This window comes from Sebastes umbrosus, chromosome 7 (genome assembly GCF_015220745.1).
Source record: "Sebastes umbrosus isolate fSebUmb1 chromosome 7, fSebUmb1.pri, whole genome shotgun sequence".
Classification (NCBI taxonomy): domain Eukaryota; kingdom Metazoa; phylum Chordata; class Actinopteri; order Perciformes; family Sebastidae; genus Sebastes; species Sebastes umbrosus.
The window spans coordinates 35,981,103-36,000,902 of NC_051275.1; the positions used below are offsets into that span (position 1 = coordinate 35,981,103).

Consider the following 19,800-nt stretch of genomic DNA (forward strand, 5'->3'; position numbering starts at 1 on the left):
CAGGACATAATAACTTTATTGATCTTTAATCAGGACATAATAACTTTATTGATCTTTAATCAGGACATAATAACTTTATTGATAACAGTGTCTCTGAGGACGTAACAGGTAAAACTACATTAATGTCCAGAGAGTCCGTCCCTAAACATCAGCCGTTCTCTGGTTTCTTGTGGTCCTGCAGGTTGTGGCACAGTCCAGGACTCAGGAGACCAGCTCCTGTCCCTGCAGGACCTGATGAGTCCTCACTCTGTCCTCTAATGACACTCAGAGACCTGAAACCAGATCCTAGTCTCTTCTTCGTGTCTTTAACAGCGAGTCAAAGTAGAGTCAGAGTTCACATGAAGCTAACACGCTAACGTTAGCCTAAAGGATCTGTCCTAAACGCCGGACTCTGCCACTCAGATGTTGTCTTCCTCGTCCCTCCTGGTCCTTCCTGGTCCCTCCTGGTCCCTCCTGGTCCTTCCTGGTCCCCTTCCTGGTCCCTCCTGGTCCCTCCTGGTCCCGGTCTACCTCTCCGCGCTGATCTTGTACCGGAGGACGAAGTAGGCGATGAGCCTCAGAGAGAAGAAGAAGACGGCGAGGACGATGAAGTCCAGGTAGAGTTTGGCGTCCAGCATGTCCAGCTCCTTCAGGATGGCGTCGGACTTCTGGAAGTGGCAGGTGTCGTCCCGGTCGCAGTGGAGGTCCTCTCGGTCCAGACTGTAGATGGACAGGATGACGCCCTCGAAGCTGTACCTGAAACACGCTTTTAGGATCAGCTCAGACGGAGGCTCAGTTAAATATACATACTACTGGTGCAGCGAGACGGCGTCCCCACCTGACGTAGGAGATGTAGGACATCCACTGCAGGTACCAGGGGATGGTGTCGAAACTGACGAAGAACCCCGAGAACAACAGGACCGGGATCGCCGTGACCGGACCCACGAACGTCGCCACCTGACGGGAGACAACAAACACGCCTAAATTAGGTCGCTCAGCTGTCAGCGAGCTCACTGACAGCTGAGTCCAGGTGAGTTCAGGTGAGTCCAGGTGAGTCCAGGTTGACCTCTGACCTGCAGGGAGGTGGACGCCGCTCCGATCAGCAGACCCAGACTCTGAGCCACCAGAGAGGTCAGAACCCCCAGAGACAGGAAGAGGAAGAACCGGCCAGCGTCCGCGGGCTGGGCCGTCATCCAGTACACAATACTGCAGTACACCACTGGGAATACTACCTGTACAACACAGGGGACAGTATTCAGTATATAATACTACCTGTACAACACAGGGGACAGTATTCAGTATATAATACTACCTGTAAATCAGAAGGGAGGTAGTACAGGACAGTATTCAGTAAAGTATATAGAATACCTGGAAGGGGACGTCAGCCATGGTTTTAGCCAGGTAGTAGGCCTTCAGACTGTACCAGTAGTTCAGGTGTTCCCTCAGAAAAACTCCCATCTCCAGAGGAACTGAAGCACAAACACACAACTCAACGTTTAACATAAATGGATTGAAGTAGAACAGAAAGTAGCATGAGAAGAAAATAGTACCTCAAGCTTGTACTGAAGTACAGTACTTGAGTAAATGTACTTGTATGACGTGACGTTCGGTCGGTGACTCACATGTGAGGACGGTGGGCATCAGAGCGGCGAACATGAGGAACAACATTGAGAAGAAGAGGAACCCGGAGTTACTCAGAACCTTCTTGGCCTCGTTCCCGATGCCGAGGTACAACAGACCGATCAGGACACCGATCCCGATGTGAGAGGAGATCCTCAGGTGAGTCAGCACCTGCTCGACCAATGAGATGGTGGATGAGTCACTACAACTGTTAGTACAACTGTTAGTAAAACTGTTAGTACGGCTGTTACTACGACTGTTAGTACGACTGTTACTACGGCTGTTACTACGACTGTAAGCACGGCTGTTACTACGACTGTTACTACGGCTGTTACTACGACTGTTAGTACGACTGTTACTACGGCTGTTACTACGGCTGTAAGCACGACTGTTACTACGATTGTTAGTACGACCGCTACTACGACTGTTAGTAAGACTGTTAGTATGACTGTTAGTACGACTGTTACTACGGCTGTTACTACAACTGTTAGTACGGCTGTTACTACGGCTGTTACTACAACTGTTAGTACGGCTGTTACTACAACTGTTACTACGACTGTTACTACGGCTGTAAGCACGACTGTTACTACGATTGTTAGTACGACCGCTACTACGACTGTTAGTAAGACTGTTACTATGACTGTTAGTACAACTGTTACTACGACTGTTAGTACGACCGCTACTACGACTGTTAGTAAGACCATTAGTATGACCGTTACTTCGACTGTTAGTCCGACTGTTAGTCCGACTGTTAGTACGACCATTAGCACGACTGTTAGTACGACCGTTAGCACGACTGTTACTACAACTGTTACTACGGCTGTTAGTACGACTGTTACTACGGCTGTTAGTATGACCATTAGCACGACTGTTAGTACAACCGTTAGCACGACTGTTACTACAACTGTTACTACGGCTGTTAGTACAACTGTTACTACGGCTGTTAGTATGACTGTTACTATGGCTGTTACTACGATTGTTAGTACGACTGTTACTACGGCTGTTACTACGACTGTTAGTACGACTGTTACTACGGCTGTTACTATGGCTATTAGTATGACTGTTACTATGGCTGTTACTACGATTGTTAGTATGACTGTTACTACGACTGTTACTACGACTGTTACTGCGGCTGTTACTACGGCTGTTAGTAGGACTGTTAGTATGACTATTAGTACGACTGTTACTACAACTGTTACTACGACTGTTACTACGACTGTTAGTACGACTGTTTGTACGACTGTTAGTACGACTTTAGGTATGACTGTTAGTACGAATGTTACTGCGGCTGTTACTACGGCTGTTACTACGGCTGTTAGTATGACTGTTAGTATGACTGTTACTACGGCTGTTACTACAACTGTTAGTACGACTGTTACTACGGCTGTAAGCACGACTGTTACTACGATTGTTAGTACGACCGCTACTACGACTGTTAATAAGACTGTTACTATGACTGTTAGTACGACTGTTACTACGATTGTTAGTACGACCGCTACTACGACTGTTAGTAAGACGGTTACTATGACTGTTAGTACGACTGTTACTACGACTGTTACTAAGACTGTTAATACGACCGCTACTACGACTGTTAGTAAGACCATTAGTATGACCGTTACTTCGACTGTTAGCACGACTGTTAGTACGACCGTTAGCACGACTGTTACTACAACTGTTACTACGGCTGTTAGTACGACTGTTACTACGGCTGTTAGTATGACCATAAGCACGACTGTTAGTACGACCGTTAGCACGACTGTTACTACAACTGTTACTACGGCTGTTAGTACGACTGTTACTACGGCTGTTAGTATGACTGTTAGTACGACTGTTACTTTTACTGTTAGTACGGCTGTTAGTGTGACTGTTATTATGGCTGTTACTACGATTGTTAGTACGACTGTTACTACGGCTGTTACTACGACTGTTAGTACGGCTGTTACTACGGCTATTAGTATGACTGTTACTACGACTGTTACTACGACTGTTACTGCGGCTGTTACTACGGCTGTTAGTATGACTGTTAGTATGACTGTTACTACGGCTGTTACTACGACTGTTAGTACGGCTGTTACTACGGCTATTAGTATGACTGTTACTACGACTGTTACTACGACTGTTACTGCGGCTGTTACTACGGCTGTTAGTATGACTGTTAGTACGACTGTTACTACAACTGTTACTACGACTGTTACTACGACTGTTAGTACGACTGTTAGTACGAATGTTACTGCGGCTGTTACTACGGCTGTTAGTATGACTGTTACTACGACTGTTAGTACGACTTTAAGTATGACTGTTAGTACGAATGTTAGTACGACTGTTAGTACGACTGTAAGTACGACTGTTAGTACAACTGTAAGTACGACTGTAAGTACGACTGTTACTACGGCTGTTACTACGACTGTTAGTACAACTGTTACTATGACTGTTACTACGGCTGTTATTACGGCTGTTGGTATGACTGTTAGTACAACTGTTACTATGGCTGTTACTACGGCTGTTACTACGACTGTTAGTACAACTGTTAGTACGACTTTTAGTACGAAGGTTAGCACGACTGTTACTACGGCTGTTACTACGACTGTTATTATGGCTGTTGGTACGACTGTTAGTACGACCGTTAGCACGACTGTTAGCACGGCCGTTAGTACGACTGTTAGTGCAGTTTCCCTGTTATTCTGTGTGTCTTTATCGGAGCTGCAGTAGCTGTCAGTGTCCACCGGGTGTCGCTGTGTTTTCTCACCGAGTCTCTGAGGATGCTGAGGAACGTTCTTCTGAACAGGATGGAGAACTGAGTCATACAGCTGGCTGAGAAACTGTGACAACCTTCAGACGATGAGCTCTCCTGAGAGAAACAATACACGGAAATACTAGCAAATAAAGATGTAAAAACACCATGAGGTCTCATTTACTATATATGCTGTATATACAGTAACTATAGAACACAGCAGTGTTGGTAATCACTAATCAGGACTGATTCATTACGAGATTTTGTGATGAAGTAATTTGATATTTAATTTACTCAATAGACCAAAAACAAAAATTAAAATCTGTTTATTGTATCGACTGTTACACTAAATCATGATAAATATAATAATGTATACATATATATCAGTGTTTTCCTATGAATTTACATTTATTTATATTTTATTCATAGGGATGAAGGACAAAAAGCATCCTAAACCTACATTATAATATAATTAAATGCAAGCTGAAATATTTATGTGATTAGTTTTTAGCATTCATCGGTTCTCAGTGTGTCAGTCATTTCTGTTTTCTATCTCAGTTAACTGGACATTTCTATGGATGGATGGATGTAAAGTGCGTGGTGCGTTTGTTTTTCACCTCCTCTGTGCGCTGCCACAGCAGCGGGTGGAGGTTGGTGTCTCCGTTTAGTTCGTTCTGATGATCCTTCTCACACTTCCTGTCCTGGACGGCTTTCACCAGTCGGACCATCTGGTCCCCGTATTCTCCAGACGCCACCTCCATCACTGAACACAACACAACCGCTGGTACTTCACTCAAGTACTGGAAGAACACATTCAAAGTACTATGACTGTTACTATGACTGTTAGTACAACTGTTAGTACGACTGTTAGTACGACTGTTAGTACGACTGTTAGTATGACTGTTAGTAAAACTGTTTGTACGACCGTTAGTACGACTGTTAGTACGACTGTTAGTACAACTGTTGGTACGACTGTTAGTACGAAAGTTATTACGACTGTTAGTACAATTGTTAGTACAACTGTTAGTACGACTTTTAGTACAACTGTTTGTACGATCGTTAGTACGACTGTTAGTACGACTGTTAGTACAACTGTTGGTACGACTGTTAGTACGACAGTTAGTACAACTGTTAGTATGACTGTTGGTACGACCGTTGGTATGACTGTTAGTACAACTGTTTGTACGACCGTTAGTACGACTGTTTGTATGACCGTTAGTACGACAGTTAGTACAACTGTTTGTATGACTGTTAGTACGACTGTTAGTATGACTGTTAGTACAACTGTTAGTACGACAGTTAGTACAACTGTTAGTACAACTGTTTGTACGACCGTTAGTACGACCGTTAGTACGACTGTTAGTACAACTGTTGGTACGACTGTTAGTCCGACTGTTAGTGCGACTGTTAATACAACTGTTTGTAAGACCGTTAGTACGACTGTTAGTACAACTGTTGGTACGACTGTTAGTACGACAGTTAATACGACTGTTAGTACAACTATTAGTACAACTGTTAATACGACTGTTAGTACAACTGCTAGTACGACTGTTAGTACAACTGTTTGTACGACCGTTAGTACGACTGTTAGTACAGCTGTTGGTACGACTGTTAGTATGACAGTTAGTACGACTGTTAGTACAACTGTTGGTACGACTGTTAGTACGACGGTTATTACGACTGTTAGTACAACTATTAGTACAACTGTTAGAACGACTGTTAGTACAACTGTTTGTACGACCGTTAGTACAACTGTTAGTACAACTGTTGGTACGACCGTTGGTACGACTGTTAGTACGACAGTTAGTACAACTGTTAGTACAACTGTTGGTACGACCGTTGGTACGACCGTTAGTACAACTGTTTGTACGACCGTTAGTACGACCGTTAGTACGACTGTTTGTATGGCCGTTAGTACGACTGTTAGTATGACTGATAGTACAACTGTTGGTACGACTGTTAGTACAACTGTTTGTATGACCGTTAGTACGACTGTTAGTACGACTGTTAGTACAACTGTTAGTACGACAGTTAGTACAACTGTTTGTACGACCGTTAGTACAACCGTTAGTACGATTGTTAGTACAACTGTTAGTACGACTGTTAGTACAACTGGTACGACTGTTAGTACAACTGTTAGTACGACTGTTGGTACGACTGTTAGTACGACTGTTAGTACGACTGTTAGTACGACTGTTGGTACGACTGTTGGTACGACTGTTAGTACGACTGTTAGTACGACTGTTAGTACGACTGTTGGTACGACTGTTGGTACGACTGTTTGTACGACTGTTAGTACAACTGTTGGTACGACTGTTGGTACGACTGTTGGTACAACTGTTTGTACGACCGTTAGTACGACCGTTGGTACGACCGTTGGTACGACCGTTGGTACGACCGTTAGTACGACCGTTAGTACGACTGTTGGTACGACTGTTAGTACGACGGTTATTACGACTGTTAGTACAACTATTAGTACAACTGTTAGAACGACTGTTAGTACAACTGTTTGTACGACCGTTAGTACAACTGTTAGTACAACTGTTGGTACGACCGTTGGTACGACTGTTAGTACGACAGTTAGTACAACTGTTAGTACAACTGTTGGTACGACCGTTGGTACGACCGTTAGTACAACTGTTTGTACGACCGTTAGTACGACCGTTAGTACGACTGTTTGTATGGCCGTTAGTACGACTGTTAGTATGACTGATAGTACAACTGTTGGTACGACTGTTAGTACAACTGTTTGTATGACCGTTAGTACGACTGTTAGTACGACTGTTAGTACAACTGTTAGTACGACAGTTAGTACAACTGTTTGTACGACCGTTAGTACAACCGTTAGTACGATTGTTAGTACAACTGTTAGTACGACTGTTAGTACAACTGGTACGACTGTTAGTACAACTGTTAGTACGACTGTTGGTACGACTGTTAGTACGACTGTTAGTACGACTGTTAGTACGACTGTTGGTACGACTGTTGGTACGACTGTTGGTACGACTGTTAGTACGACTGTTAGTACGACTGTTAGTACGACTGTTGGTACGACTGTTGGTACGACTGTTTGTACGACTGTTAGTACAACTGTTGGTACGACTGTTGGTACGACTGTTGGTACAACTGTTTGTACGACCGTTAGTACGACCGTTGGTACGACCGTTGGTACGACCGTTGGTACGACCGTTGGTACGACCGTTAGTACGACCGTTAGTACGACTGTTGGTACGACTGTTAGTACAACTGTTTGTACGACCGTTGGTACGACCGTTGGTACGACCGTTGGTACGACCGTTAGTACGACCGTTAGTACGACCGTTAGTACCACTGTTAGTACCACTGTTAGTACCACTGTTACTAGGAGATTGTACTTTACTTGAGTATTTCCATGTTTTGCTAAATGTTGTGTAGAAATATCAGCGATATTGTAGTCAGCTGTAAACAGAAGTTAAACGTGTCGGCTCAGGTTCTTACCGAAGTCAGCCGGGTTGTGGTAGGTGGGGCAGTTGAGTCCGAGGTCTCTGAGGTAGGGAACCAGACTGGAGACTTTCCCCCTGTAGATACACTGACCCTGACTCAGGACGTACAGCTGGAACACACAATAACAACATCAGGATCAGAGAGTTTGTGCCTCCGGTGCTGCTGGGTAATGTAGTCCAGTGTGTGTGTGATGACCTTGTCGAAGAGCTCGAACAGTTTGGCGCTGGGTTGGTGGATGGTGCAGATGACGGTTCGTCCTCCCTGAGCCAGAGCCTTCAGCAGAGAGACCACCTGGAAACAGGACGAGCTGTCCAGACCGCTGACACACAGGAAGTTCTTTATGTTAGTAGTAGTAGTAGTAGTATTATAGACCATTTCACAGTTGTAAACACTACAACTGGGTCCCAGTTTATTTCCTGTTGCGGTGTATGTGAACGATATCAGCTGACAGGAAGTAATTATGGAGGAGGAGGTACTGATCCAGTCATACTCTGCACTACATACCTACCCAACAGGTGTACTATCTATTGTTTTAGTGTGAATAAACAGCAGTTTGTGTCTGAGCGGTAACTTACGTCGTCACTTCCTGAGAGACGTGTAACCATGGTTACCAACCTCATGTGACCAAAACAACAGTTTGTGAGAATCAAATTCTGAATAAATTAAAAATAAATATATTACACCTAGCAAAGTCAAATGTTATATTGAAGCGTTATTGACGTTACAGAGCTGTCCGTCAACGTCTGTTATGAACATTATCGCATTGCATTGTGGGATTATTCATGCCGCCGTAGTGTCCAGCGTTGCATACTGTAATATTTCACCAGAAATAGTCTGTAATTCACCTACTATTGGTTTCATACTCAGGTTTCAGTCAGACTAAAATATCTCACATACTGTTTTAGCGTATAAATATCATGTTAGTGGAATGTCTTCCTGCTTCACCTCAGTGTGTCTCCGGCTGTTTTAATAAAGTACTACAAAGTCTTTGAGGAATAAAATCTCTGCTTCTGCTGGCAGGAGTGTGATGATGATGATGATGATGATGATGATGATGCTTCTAAAGTAGAAACAGAACTTTTAGTTGTATGTGCCTGAAACCATTCAGGTAAACAAAGAAAGTCTGAAGGTGAACGGATTGAGCAGGACGGGCGACGAGTCTGAGCTCCAACATTAAACAGGTCGGGATTATTTCTGGAGAATGTCGAGTCACAGGAGGCGTTACACGACACTCCTTCCATCCTTACAGGTAGAATGGGAAAGAATTTACTAAAAAACATCATCTAGACTGATATTACGACTTTTTTCTCTCATAAAGTTATGACTTTATTCTCGTAATATTACGACTTTTTTCTCATAAAGTTATGACTTGATTCTCGTAATATTACGACTTTTTTCTTGTAAAGTTATGACTTGATTCTCGTAATATTACGACTTTTTTCTCGTAAAGTTATGACTTTATTTTCGTAATATTACGACTTTTTTCTCATAAAGTTATGACTTTATTTTCGTAATATTACGACTTTTTTCTCGTAAAGTTATGACTTGATTCTCGTAATATTACGACTTTTTTCTCGTAAAGTTATGACTTGATTCTCGTAATAATACAAACTACTAAAGTAATCCCTGTCCATCATCGGTATTAATAATCATCTGGGAACAGAACAGGACCTTCAATGTTTGGATTCGTTGTCTGCTTCCTGTTAGTTATTGTGGCAGTATGTGTCTGTTGTCTGTGGCCATAAATGATTGAATCTTGATTATAAAACATAAAATGACAATAATAAATCAAATTGAATCAAAGGAGTGAAACGGAACCAGACTCAGGTGGCCCCCCTTCACTATGAGGTCTCTGTTTCTGACCTGGTGGGCTCATCGAAGAACATGACCGGAGGATTATTGACGAGCTCCAGAGCGATGGCCAGTCTCTTCCTCTGACCCCCCGACAGGTGAGACGTCCTGGTTTTAGCACAGTCCAGTAGACCCAGAGCCATCAGGATCTCCCGGACCTGATCACACACGGAGACCGCTTTAACCTCGGATATCATATATCTATACGCGGTATAGAACCAGGAAGTAGTCGGGGGTCAAAACTCACCATCTCTCTGCGAGTCTCCACCTTCTCCTGCAGCTTCAGGTTGGCTGAAACCTGCACACACAAGATCCATCAGGGGTCCAATTTGTCGTCTAGTCAATTAATCAATCAGTCGATTAGTCAGTTAGTCAATTAGTCAATTAGTCAATTCATAAATTAATCAATCAGTCAATTAACCAATTAACCATTTAATCAATTAATAAATGTGTAAATTAGTCAATAATTAATTAGTTAATAATATTAATAGTGTTTATGTATTAATAATAATGTTAATAGTGTTTATGTATTAATAATAATGTTAATAGTGTTTATGTATTAAAAATAATGTTAATAGTGTTAATGTATGAATAATAATGTTAATAATGTTAATGTATTAATAATAATGTTAATAGTGTTTATGTATTAATAATAATGTTAATAGTGTTTATGTATTAATAATAATGTTAATAGTGTTTATGTATTAATAATAATGTTAATAATGTTAATGTATTAATAATAATGTTAATAGTGTTCATGTATTAATAATAATGTTAATAATGTTAATGTATTAATAATAATGTTAATAGTGTTTATGTATTAATAATAATGTTAATCGTGTTAATGTATTAATAATAATGTTAATAGTGTTTATGTATTAATAATAATGTTAATCATGTTAATGTATTAATAATAATGTTAATAGTGTTTATGTATTAATAATAATGTTAATAGTGTTTATGTATTAATAATAATGTTAATAGTGTTTATGTATTAATAATAATGTTAATAATGTTAATGTATTAATAATAATGTTAATAGTGTTTATGTATTAATAATAATGTTAATCGTGTTAATGTATTAATAATAATGTTAATAGTGTTTATGTATTAATAATAATGTTAATCATGTTAATGTATTAATAATAATGTTAATAGTGTTTATGTATTAATAATAATATGAATAGTGTTTATGTATTAATAATAATGTTAATAGTGTTTATGTATTAATAATAATATGAATAGTGTTTATGTATTAATAATAATGTTAATAATGTTAATGTATTAATAATAATATGAATAGTGTTTATGTATTAATAATAATGTTAATAATGTTAATGTATTAATAATAATGTTAATAGTGTTCATGTATTAATAATAATGTTAATAGTGTTCATGTATTAATAATAATGTTAATAGTGTTTATGTATTAATAATAATATGAATAGTGTTTATGTATTAATAATAATGTTAATAGTGTTTATGTATTAATAATAATGTTAATAATGTTAATGTATTAATAATAATGTTAATCGTGTTAATGTATTAATAATAATGTTAATAGTGTTTATGTATTAATAATAATGTTAATCATGTTAATGTATTAATAATAATGTTAATAGTGTTTATGTATTAATAATAATATGAATAGTGTTTATGTATTAATAATAATGTTAATAGTGTTTATGTATTAATAATAATATGAATAGTGTTTATGTATTAATAATAATGTTAATAGTGTTTATGTATTAATAATAATATGAATAGTGTTTATGTATTAATAATAATGTTAATAATGTTAATGTATTAATAATAATGTTAATAGTGTTCATGTATTAATAATAATGTTAATAGTGTTCATGTATTAATAATAATGTTAATAGTGTTTATGTATTAATAATAATATGAATAGTGTTTATGTATTAATAATAATGTTAATAGTGTTTATGTATTAATAATAATGTTAATAATGTTAATGTATTAATAATAATGTTAATAGTGTTCATGTATTAATAATAATGTTAATAGTGTTCATGTATTAATAATAATGTTAATAATGTTAATGTATTAATAATAATGTTAATAGTGTTCATGTATTAATAATAATGTTAATAGTGTTTATGTATTAATAATAATGTTAATAGTGTTTATGTATTAATAATAATGTTAATAGTGTTAATGTATTAATAATAATGTTAACAGTGTTCATGTTAATATTCATGTTTTAGTAATAATATTGAGGTTTGGATTAAACCATCACAGTGGGGGTGTCCCTCTGGACTATTGTGACGTCATTTCTGACTATTTTTAAAAAACAATCAATCAATCGATTAATGGAGAAAATAATGATCATAAGAATCCATAATGAAAACAATCATTAGTTAATAGTACTAAGAGTAAAGTCCTGCTGTTGTACAGCGTAGTATTAGTACTTCCTGTACCATCATGGCCTCGTGTACGCTGAGGTGAGGCAGCAGCATGTCGTCCTGCATGATGTAACAGGAAACCTTCCTGAAGGAGCGCAGGTCTCTGGAACGCCCGTTGATCAGGATCGTGCCCTTCATCCCCGTCTCCCTGGAGACACACACATATATATATATATATATATATATATATATATATATACAGTATATATATCATCAGGATCGCCCCCTTCATCCCCGTCTCCCTGGAGACACACATACATATATATATATATACATATGTTATATATATGTTATATATATATGTTATATATATACAGTATATATATATCATCAGAATCTCCCCCTTCATCCACGTCTCCCTGGAGACACACATACATATATATATATATACATATGTTATATATATGTTATATATATATGTTATATATATACAGTATATATATATCATCAGAATCTCCCCCTTCATCCACGTCTCCCTGGAGACAAACACACACATATATATATATATATATATATATATACAGTATATATATCATCAGGATCGCCCCCTTCATCCCCGTCTCCCTGGAGACACACATACATATATATATATATGTATATATATATATATATATACATGTTATATACATGTTATATATATGATATATGTTATATATATATATATATAGAGCAACGGGAGCAACAGGAGCAACAGGAGTAACAGGAGCAACAGGAGCAACAGGAGCAACAGGAGCAACAGGAGCAAGAGGAGCAACAGGACGAGGAGCAACAGGAGCAACAGGAGCAAGAGGAGCAACAGGAGCAAGAGGAGCAACAGGAGCAACAGGAGCAACAGGAGCAACAGGAGCAACAGGAGCAAGAGGAGCAACAGGACGAGGAGCAACAGGAGCAACAGGATTGCTGTTGGTAACGATCAGAAATGTTTGTCATTTTTCATTGCAGTCAGATTCAGATTCAACTCGATACAGAACGTTTTTATGTCAGAAGTTTATGATGTATTTTTATTTGTTAACATCCTAAAGAGAGACGAGGTCTGTACATTAACCCGGGTTAGAGGTCCTACAGACATCGGTCGTACTTTATTTCAACTTTATTGTCCCGGTCCAATAAATGAATAATTAAATAAACACTGTGAGGAGCAGAGCATTCATTAAAACATTAATATTAATATTAACCAGCAGCGTATCAGACCCACCTGTACCCGGCCAGGATGTTCATCAGGGTAGACTTGCCGGCTCCGGAGGGCCCCATGATGGCCACCAGGTCGCCGCTGGTGAACCTCCCAGAGATCCCTCTGAGCAGAGTCTTGTAACCTGAGACGGAACACAAACAATCAGCCTGCAGGTTCCCAGCAGATCTCAGAACAGCTCTTTGTTCCCAGTTTCACTTCAGCTTACTGCACAGGTTTCTGTCTCCGGCTGGTTTCACCTGAATCTGACACCAACACACCTGAAACACCTGAAAACACCTGAAAACACCTGAAAATACCTGAAACACCTGAAAACACCTGAAAACATCTAAAAATACCTGAAACACCTGAAAACACCTGAAAACACCTGAAAACACCTGAAAATACCTGAAAATACCTGAAACACCTGAAAACACCTGAAACACCTGAAAACACCTGAAAATACCTGAAACACCTGAAAACACCTGAAACACCTGAAAACACCTGAACACACCTGAAAACACCTGAAAACACCTGAAAATACCTGAAACACCTGAAAACACCTGAAAACACCTGAAAACACCTGAAAATACTTGAAACACCTGAAAATACCTGAAAATACCTGAAACACCTGAAAACACCTGAAAACACCTGAAAACACCTGAAAATACCTGAAACCTGAAACACCTGAAACACCTGAAGCACCTGAAAATACCTGAAACACCTGATAACACCTGAAAACACCTGAAAACACCTGAAACACCTGAAACACCTGAAAATACCTGAAACACCTGAAAATACCTGAAACACCTGAAAACACCTGAAAACACCTGAAAACTCCTGAAAACACCTGAAAATACCTGAAAACACCTGAACACACCTGAACACACCCGAAAACACCTGAACACACCTGAAACACCTGATAACACCTGAAAACACCTGAAAACACCTGAAACACCTGAAACACCTGAAAATACCTGAAACACCTGAAAATACCTGAAACACCTGAAACACCTGAAGCACCTGAAAATACCTGAAACACCTGATAACACCTGAAAACACCTGAAAACACCTGAAACACCTGAAACACCTGAAAATACCTGAAACACCTGAAAATACCTGAAACACCTGAACACACCCGAACACACCCGAAAACACCCGAAAACACCCGAACACACCAGAACACACCTGAAAACACATGAAACACCTGGACACAACTGAACACACCTGAAAACACACCCGAAAACAACCGAACACACCTGAAAACACCTGAAACACCTGAACACACCTGAAAACACCTGAAAACACCCGAAAACACCTGAAAACACCCGAACATACCTGAAAACACCCGAAAACACCTGAAAACACCCGAACATACCTGAAAACACCCGAACACACCCGAACACACCTGAAACACCTGAACACACCTGAAAACACCTGAAACACCTGAAACACCTGAAAATACCTGAAACACCTGAAAACACCTGAAAACACCTGAAACACCTGAAAATACCTGAAACACCTGAAAACACCTGAAAACACCTGAAAACACCTGAAAATACCTGAAAATACCTGAAACACCTGAAAACACCTGAAACACCTGAAAATACCTGAACACACCTGAAACACCTGAAACACCTGAAACACCTGAACACACCTGAAAACACCCGAACATATCTGAAAACACCTGAACACACCCGAACACACCCGAAACACCTGAACACACCTGAAAACACCTGAACTCTGAACCCTGAACCCTGAACTCTGAACCCTCTCAGAGCCTCCTCCTGATAATCAGCTTCACATTATTGATCACTAGTTGTATCACCTCGGTCACAGATTGATTTCAGACTGTTTGGGGTTCAATTTTACAGTTTGGATTAAACCACATCTGAGTCTGTCTAGTAGAACATTAATACTATCATATTAATATCATATTCATAGTATTAACATGTAGAATATTAATAGTAGTATATTAATAGTATTTTGATGAGGTACATTAATAATATTATATTAGTAGTACATTAGTAGTATTTGCAGGTTTAGTGCAGTTTCTGTTGTCAGTATTGTATTTTCTCTCTGAGTTGATTCTAATCTGACCTGCTGCTATTTAGAGGAGAGATTAAGAGATTAGAGGCTGGAACACACACACGCACACACACCCTCCCATATATATTATATATATATATATATATATATATATATGTATACACACACATATATATATGTATATATATATATGTGTGTGTGTGTATATATACATACACACACACACATATATATATATATACATATACAGTATATATAGAGTATATATGTATATATGTGTATATATATACATATATATCATCTGAACTGATGACATCACAGCAAAGCGATGACATCACAGTAAACCAGGTGACATCACAGTAAAGCGATGACATCACAGTAAACTGATGACATCACAGTAAAGCGATGACATCACAGTAAAGCGATGACATCACAGTAAACCAGGTGACATCACAGTAAAGCGATGACATCACAGTAAACTGATGACATCACAGTAAACCAGGTGACATCACAGTAAAGCGATGACATCACAGTAAAGCGATGACATCATACCTTTCTTCCTCCACCAGGGCCCCTCCCTGACGGAGTACGAGACGTCCTGGAACTCCATGTTGACCGCCGGTCGTCGTGGTAACGAGGAGAACCTCTGGGCCTCCGTCACGTTGTTGTCCACCTTCTTCAGCGGCGTCTGCTGGCCGCCCGCCGGCCGCTTGTTGACCACCTCGTCCATACAAACGCACACCGTCCGGGGGTCCAACATGAGGTCCGGGGGCCCGTTGGTGTTCTGAGGGAGTCAATCAGAGACGCCATGATGATGTCATCGATAGTATCTGTTACCTGTAAATCATCACAAACACCTCAGAGCATCCTGATCCTGATCCTGATCCTGATCCTGACCCTGACCCTGATCCTGATCCTGATCCTGATCCTGACCCTGACCCTGATCCTGACCCTGATCCTGATCCTGACCCTGATCCTGATCCTGACCCTGATCCTGATCCTGACCCTGACCCTGATCCTGATCCTGATCCTGATCCTGACCCTGATCCTGACCCTGATCCTGATCCTGACCCTGATCCTGACCTTGACCAACCTTTCTTTGATCCTGACCCTGATCCTGAACCGAACATGGAACAGGTTCTACCTTACAGGTGGTCTATAATGTTGGAGAACATGGAGCAGGTTCTACCTTACATGTGGTCTATAATGTTGGAGAACATGGAACAGGTTCCTCCTTACAGGTGGTCTATAATGTTGGAGAACATGGAACAGGTTCCTCCTTACAGGTGGTCTATAATGTTGGAGAACGTGGAACAGGTTCTACCTTACAGGTGGTCTATAATGTTGGAGAACATGGAACAGGTTCTACCTTACAGGTGGTCTATAATGTTGGAGAACATGGAGCAGGTTTGTGTGTTGTTATATTTTGTTGTTCTGTGTACTGAGACTGAAGCTAGAGGACCAACAGGAACCAGGACCGAGGTCGTCCTATCGGACCTGACCATCAGCAGATTATCTGTCAGCTGCTTCTCTGCTGTTGTGAATGTCGGCGTCCTCCTGCTTCCATACAGGGCACTAATCTGCCTCCATACAGGAGCAGCAGGAGGTCACTGTCGGACACACTGTAGGACACACTGTGAGACACACTGTGGGACACACTGTGGGACACACTGTGAGACACACTGGGACACACTGTGAGACACACTGTGGGACACACTGTGGGACACACTGTGGGATACACTGTGGGACACACTGTCTACACACACAAACACGCCAAGCACACGCCTCGTCTATATGACCCAAGCCTGATCTATATGGTCCAAATGTCCAATATGTTTCTAATACGTCTCCAATAAATGTCCAATACGTCTCCAATAAATGTCCAATATGTCTCCAATAAATGTCCAATATGTGTCCAATAAATGTCCAATATGTCTCCAGTAAATGTCCAACATGTGTCTAATAAATGTCCAATATGTCTCCAGTAAATGTCCAATATGTCTCTAATAAATGTCCAATATGTCTCTAATAAATGTCCAATATGTGTCTAATAAATGTCCAATGTGTCTCCAATAAATGTCAAATGTGTCTCTAATAAATGTCCAATATGTCTCCAATAAATGTCCAATATGTCTCTAGTAAATGTCCAATATGTCTCTAATAAATGTCCAATATGTCTCCAGTAAATATCCAATGTGTCTCTAATAATTGTCCAATGTGTCTCTGATAAATGTCCAATGTGTCTCTGATAAATGTCCAATGTGTCTCCAATTAATGTCTAATGTCTCCAAGAAATGTCCAGTATGTCTCTAGAAAAAATGTCCAATATGTCTCTAATAAATGTCCAGTATGTCTTTAGAAAAAATGTCCAATATGTCTCCAATAAATGTCCAGTATGTCTCTAGAAAAAATGTCCAATATGTCTCCAAAACATATCCAATATATCTCTAATAAATGTCCAATATGTCTCTGATAAATGTCCCCAGCAAATGTCCACCATGTCCCCAGTGTGTGTTGTCAGTACTCACCATGATGATGGAGTTGGTGACGGTGGGGTTGTGGACGGACCAGGCGGCCATCAGACAGGCCATGGCCGAGAGACAGCAACACTCCGACACTCTGCTCCCCCCACACTGGTCTGATCCCGATCAGAGACACACATCGGACTGCTAACCCCGCCCACCGGGCTACTGGCCCCGCCCACTGGGCTGCTGGCCCCGCCCATTTCACTTACTTTACTTACTAAGTAAAGAGAACTTTTACTTGTCAAAGAGTATTTCTACACTGTGGTATAAGTACTTCTTTACTGAAGTAAAGATCAGACACCTTATCTATCTATCTATGGATAGATACAATATATCCCTAATATTGACATACATATAGAAATATGTATACTTATATATATACTGTATATATATATATATATATATATATACACACACATATACAGTATATAGATTTAAATTTTGATGTTATGGAAACATTTTGTTTTTTATTATTTGTTTTTGTAGTTATTGATTTGTGACAGTTTTGTTTGTTTTCGTGTCATTTCACTTATTTTCTGATATTTATTATACAGTATTTGTCTTTTCTTGTTTTCTTGTTCATGTGTGATCTGAATTAGTTTTATTATTATTATTATTAATGCTGTTTTAGTGGAGAACAGTCAGGAAGACGACTGACACTTTGATCCAAATAAAGAATTAAGTCAGTTTGAATATACAGTAACTACTAACTGCATTTAAAGCACACAGACCATCAGTGAACAGCTCCACCTGCTGGATGAGCTGTGGTACTGCAGAATACCAGACCATCAGTGAACAGCTCCCCCTGCTGGATGAGCTGTGGTACTGCAGAATACCAGACCATCAGTGAACAGCTCCCCCTGCTGGATGAGCTGTGGTACTGCAGAATACCAGACCATCAGTGAACAGCTCCACCTGCTGGATGAGCTGTGGTACTGCAGAATACCAGACCATCAGTGAACAGCTCCACCTGCTGGATGAGCTGTGGTACTGCAGAATACCAGACCATCAGTGAACAGCTCCACCTGCTGGATGCGCTGTGGTTAGTGATGTTACGTGCTGTGCCGAGGCTTCGGAGCGTGTGTCGAGTAATCCAGGAAGTTTCCTGCGATGCGCGTATCGGGGCTTGTATCGTTTTAGACCAATGACGTCATTGATGGCATCCGAAGCCTCGCTGCCCGGCCGTACCGCTGACTGGTTCATGAAGTGGTTCAGATCTTCACTGGTTAAACCAATGCCACTTTCCAGAAGTGACACAGAACACTAATATTACCCCTCCTGCAATTATTATATTATATTACACTACACTACAATACAATTACTGACCAAAGGATTGGTTTACACACATAAGATGCATTACTCACAAAACAATGACAGTTTATTATACATGTATGTTATATACTCATAATATACTTACTAAATAGACATTTTATTATATATGATATATATATATAAATTGATTACATGGTAATAGATTTTTTTTCATTGTTTATAGTCATTCCCAACAGCCTTTACTGGCTCTAAATACAGAATATCACAGATCTGTGCTCCCAGTAGACCACAACCAGCACGGCTCCCAGTAGAGCACAACCAGCACGGCTCCCAGTAGACCTCAACCAGCACGGCTCCCAGTAGAGCACAACCAGCACGGCTCCCAGTAGACCTCAACCAGCACGGCTCCCAGTAGAGCACTTACACAACAAAAACTGACAAACTGACAATAACCTGATATTTTCAAGTGGATTTTCATTCATTCATTCATTCATTCATTCTCTCTGTGTAATATCATTTTCCACTTGTGCAATTTAGTTAATAGTCTGTTTATTGTCAATGCAGTATATACTGCTCCTATTTTTATACTTCCTATCTTTATACTTGGTTCATATTTTGTTACACTTTGTTTAGCTCTTTTTTTACTGTGTTAGCTGATGCATTTTGTTTTTTGCACTTTCCCCTTTGCTGCTGCAC

General features: G+C 39.8%; 1 protein-coding gene across 1 annotated transcript; it reads right to left on the minus strand.

The window, feature by feature from the left end:
• abcg1 (ATP-binding cassette, sub-family G (WHITE), member 1) lies at positions 1-17,966 on the minus strand. Its single transcript, XM_037774757.1, has 15 exons — positions 17,836-17,966; positions 15,860-16,091; positions 13,286-13,403; positions 12,106-12,238; positions 9,912-9,962; positions 9,677-9,822; positions 8,009-8,132; positions 7,808-7,922; positions 4,948-5,093; positions 4,346-4,447; positions 1,602-1,770; positions 1,348-1,448; positions 1,053-1,211; positions 818-936; positions 1-735 (listed from the first exon to the last, which is right to left on the minus strand). Exons 1-15 carry the CDS (start codon positions 17,896-17,898, stop codon positions 507-509), a joined length of 2,007 nt encoding a protein of 668 aa, XP_037630685.1. The 5' UTR covers positions 17,899-17,966; the 3' UTR covers positions 1-506.
• Positions 17,967-19,800: the final 1,834 nt, after the last annotated feature.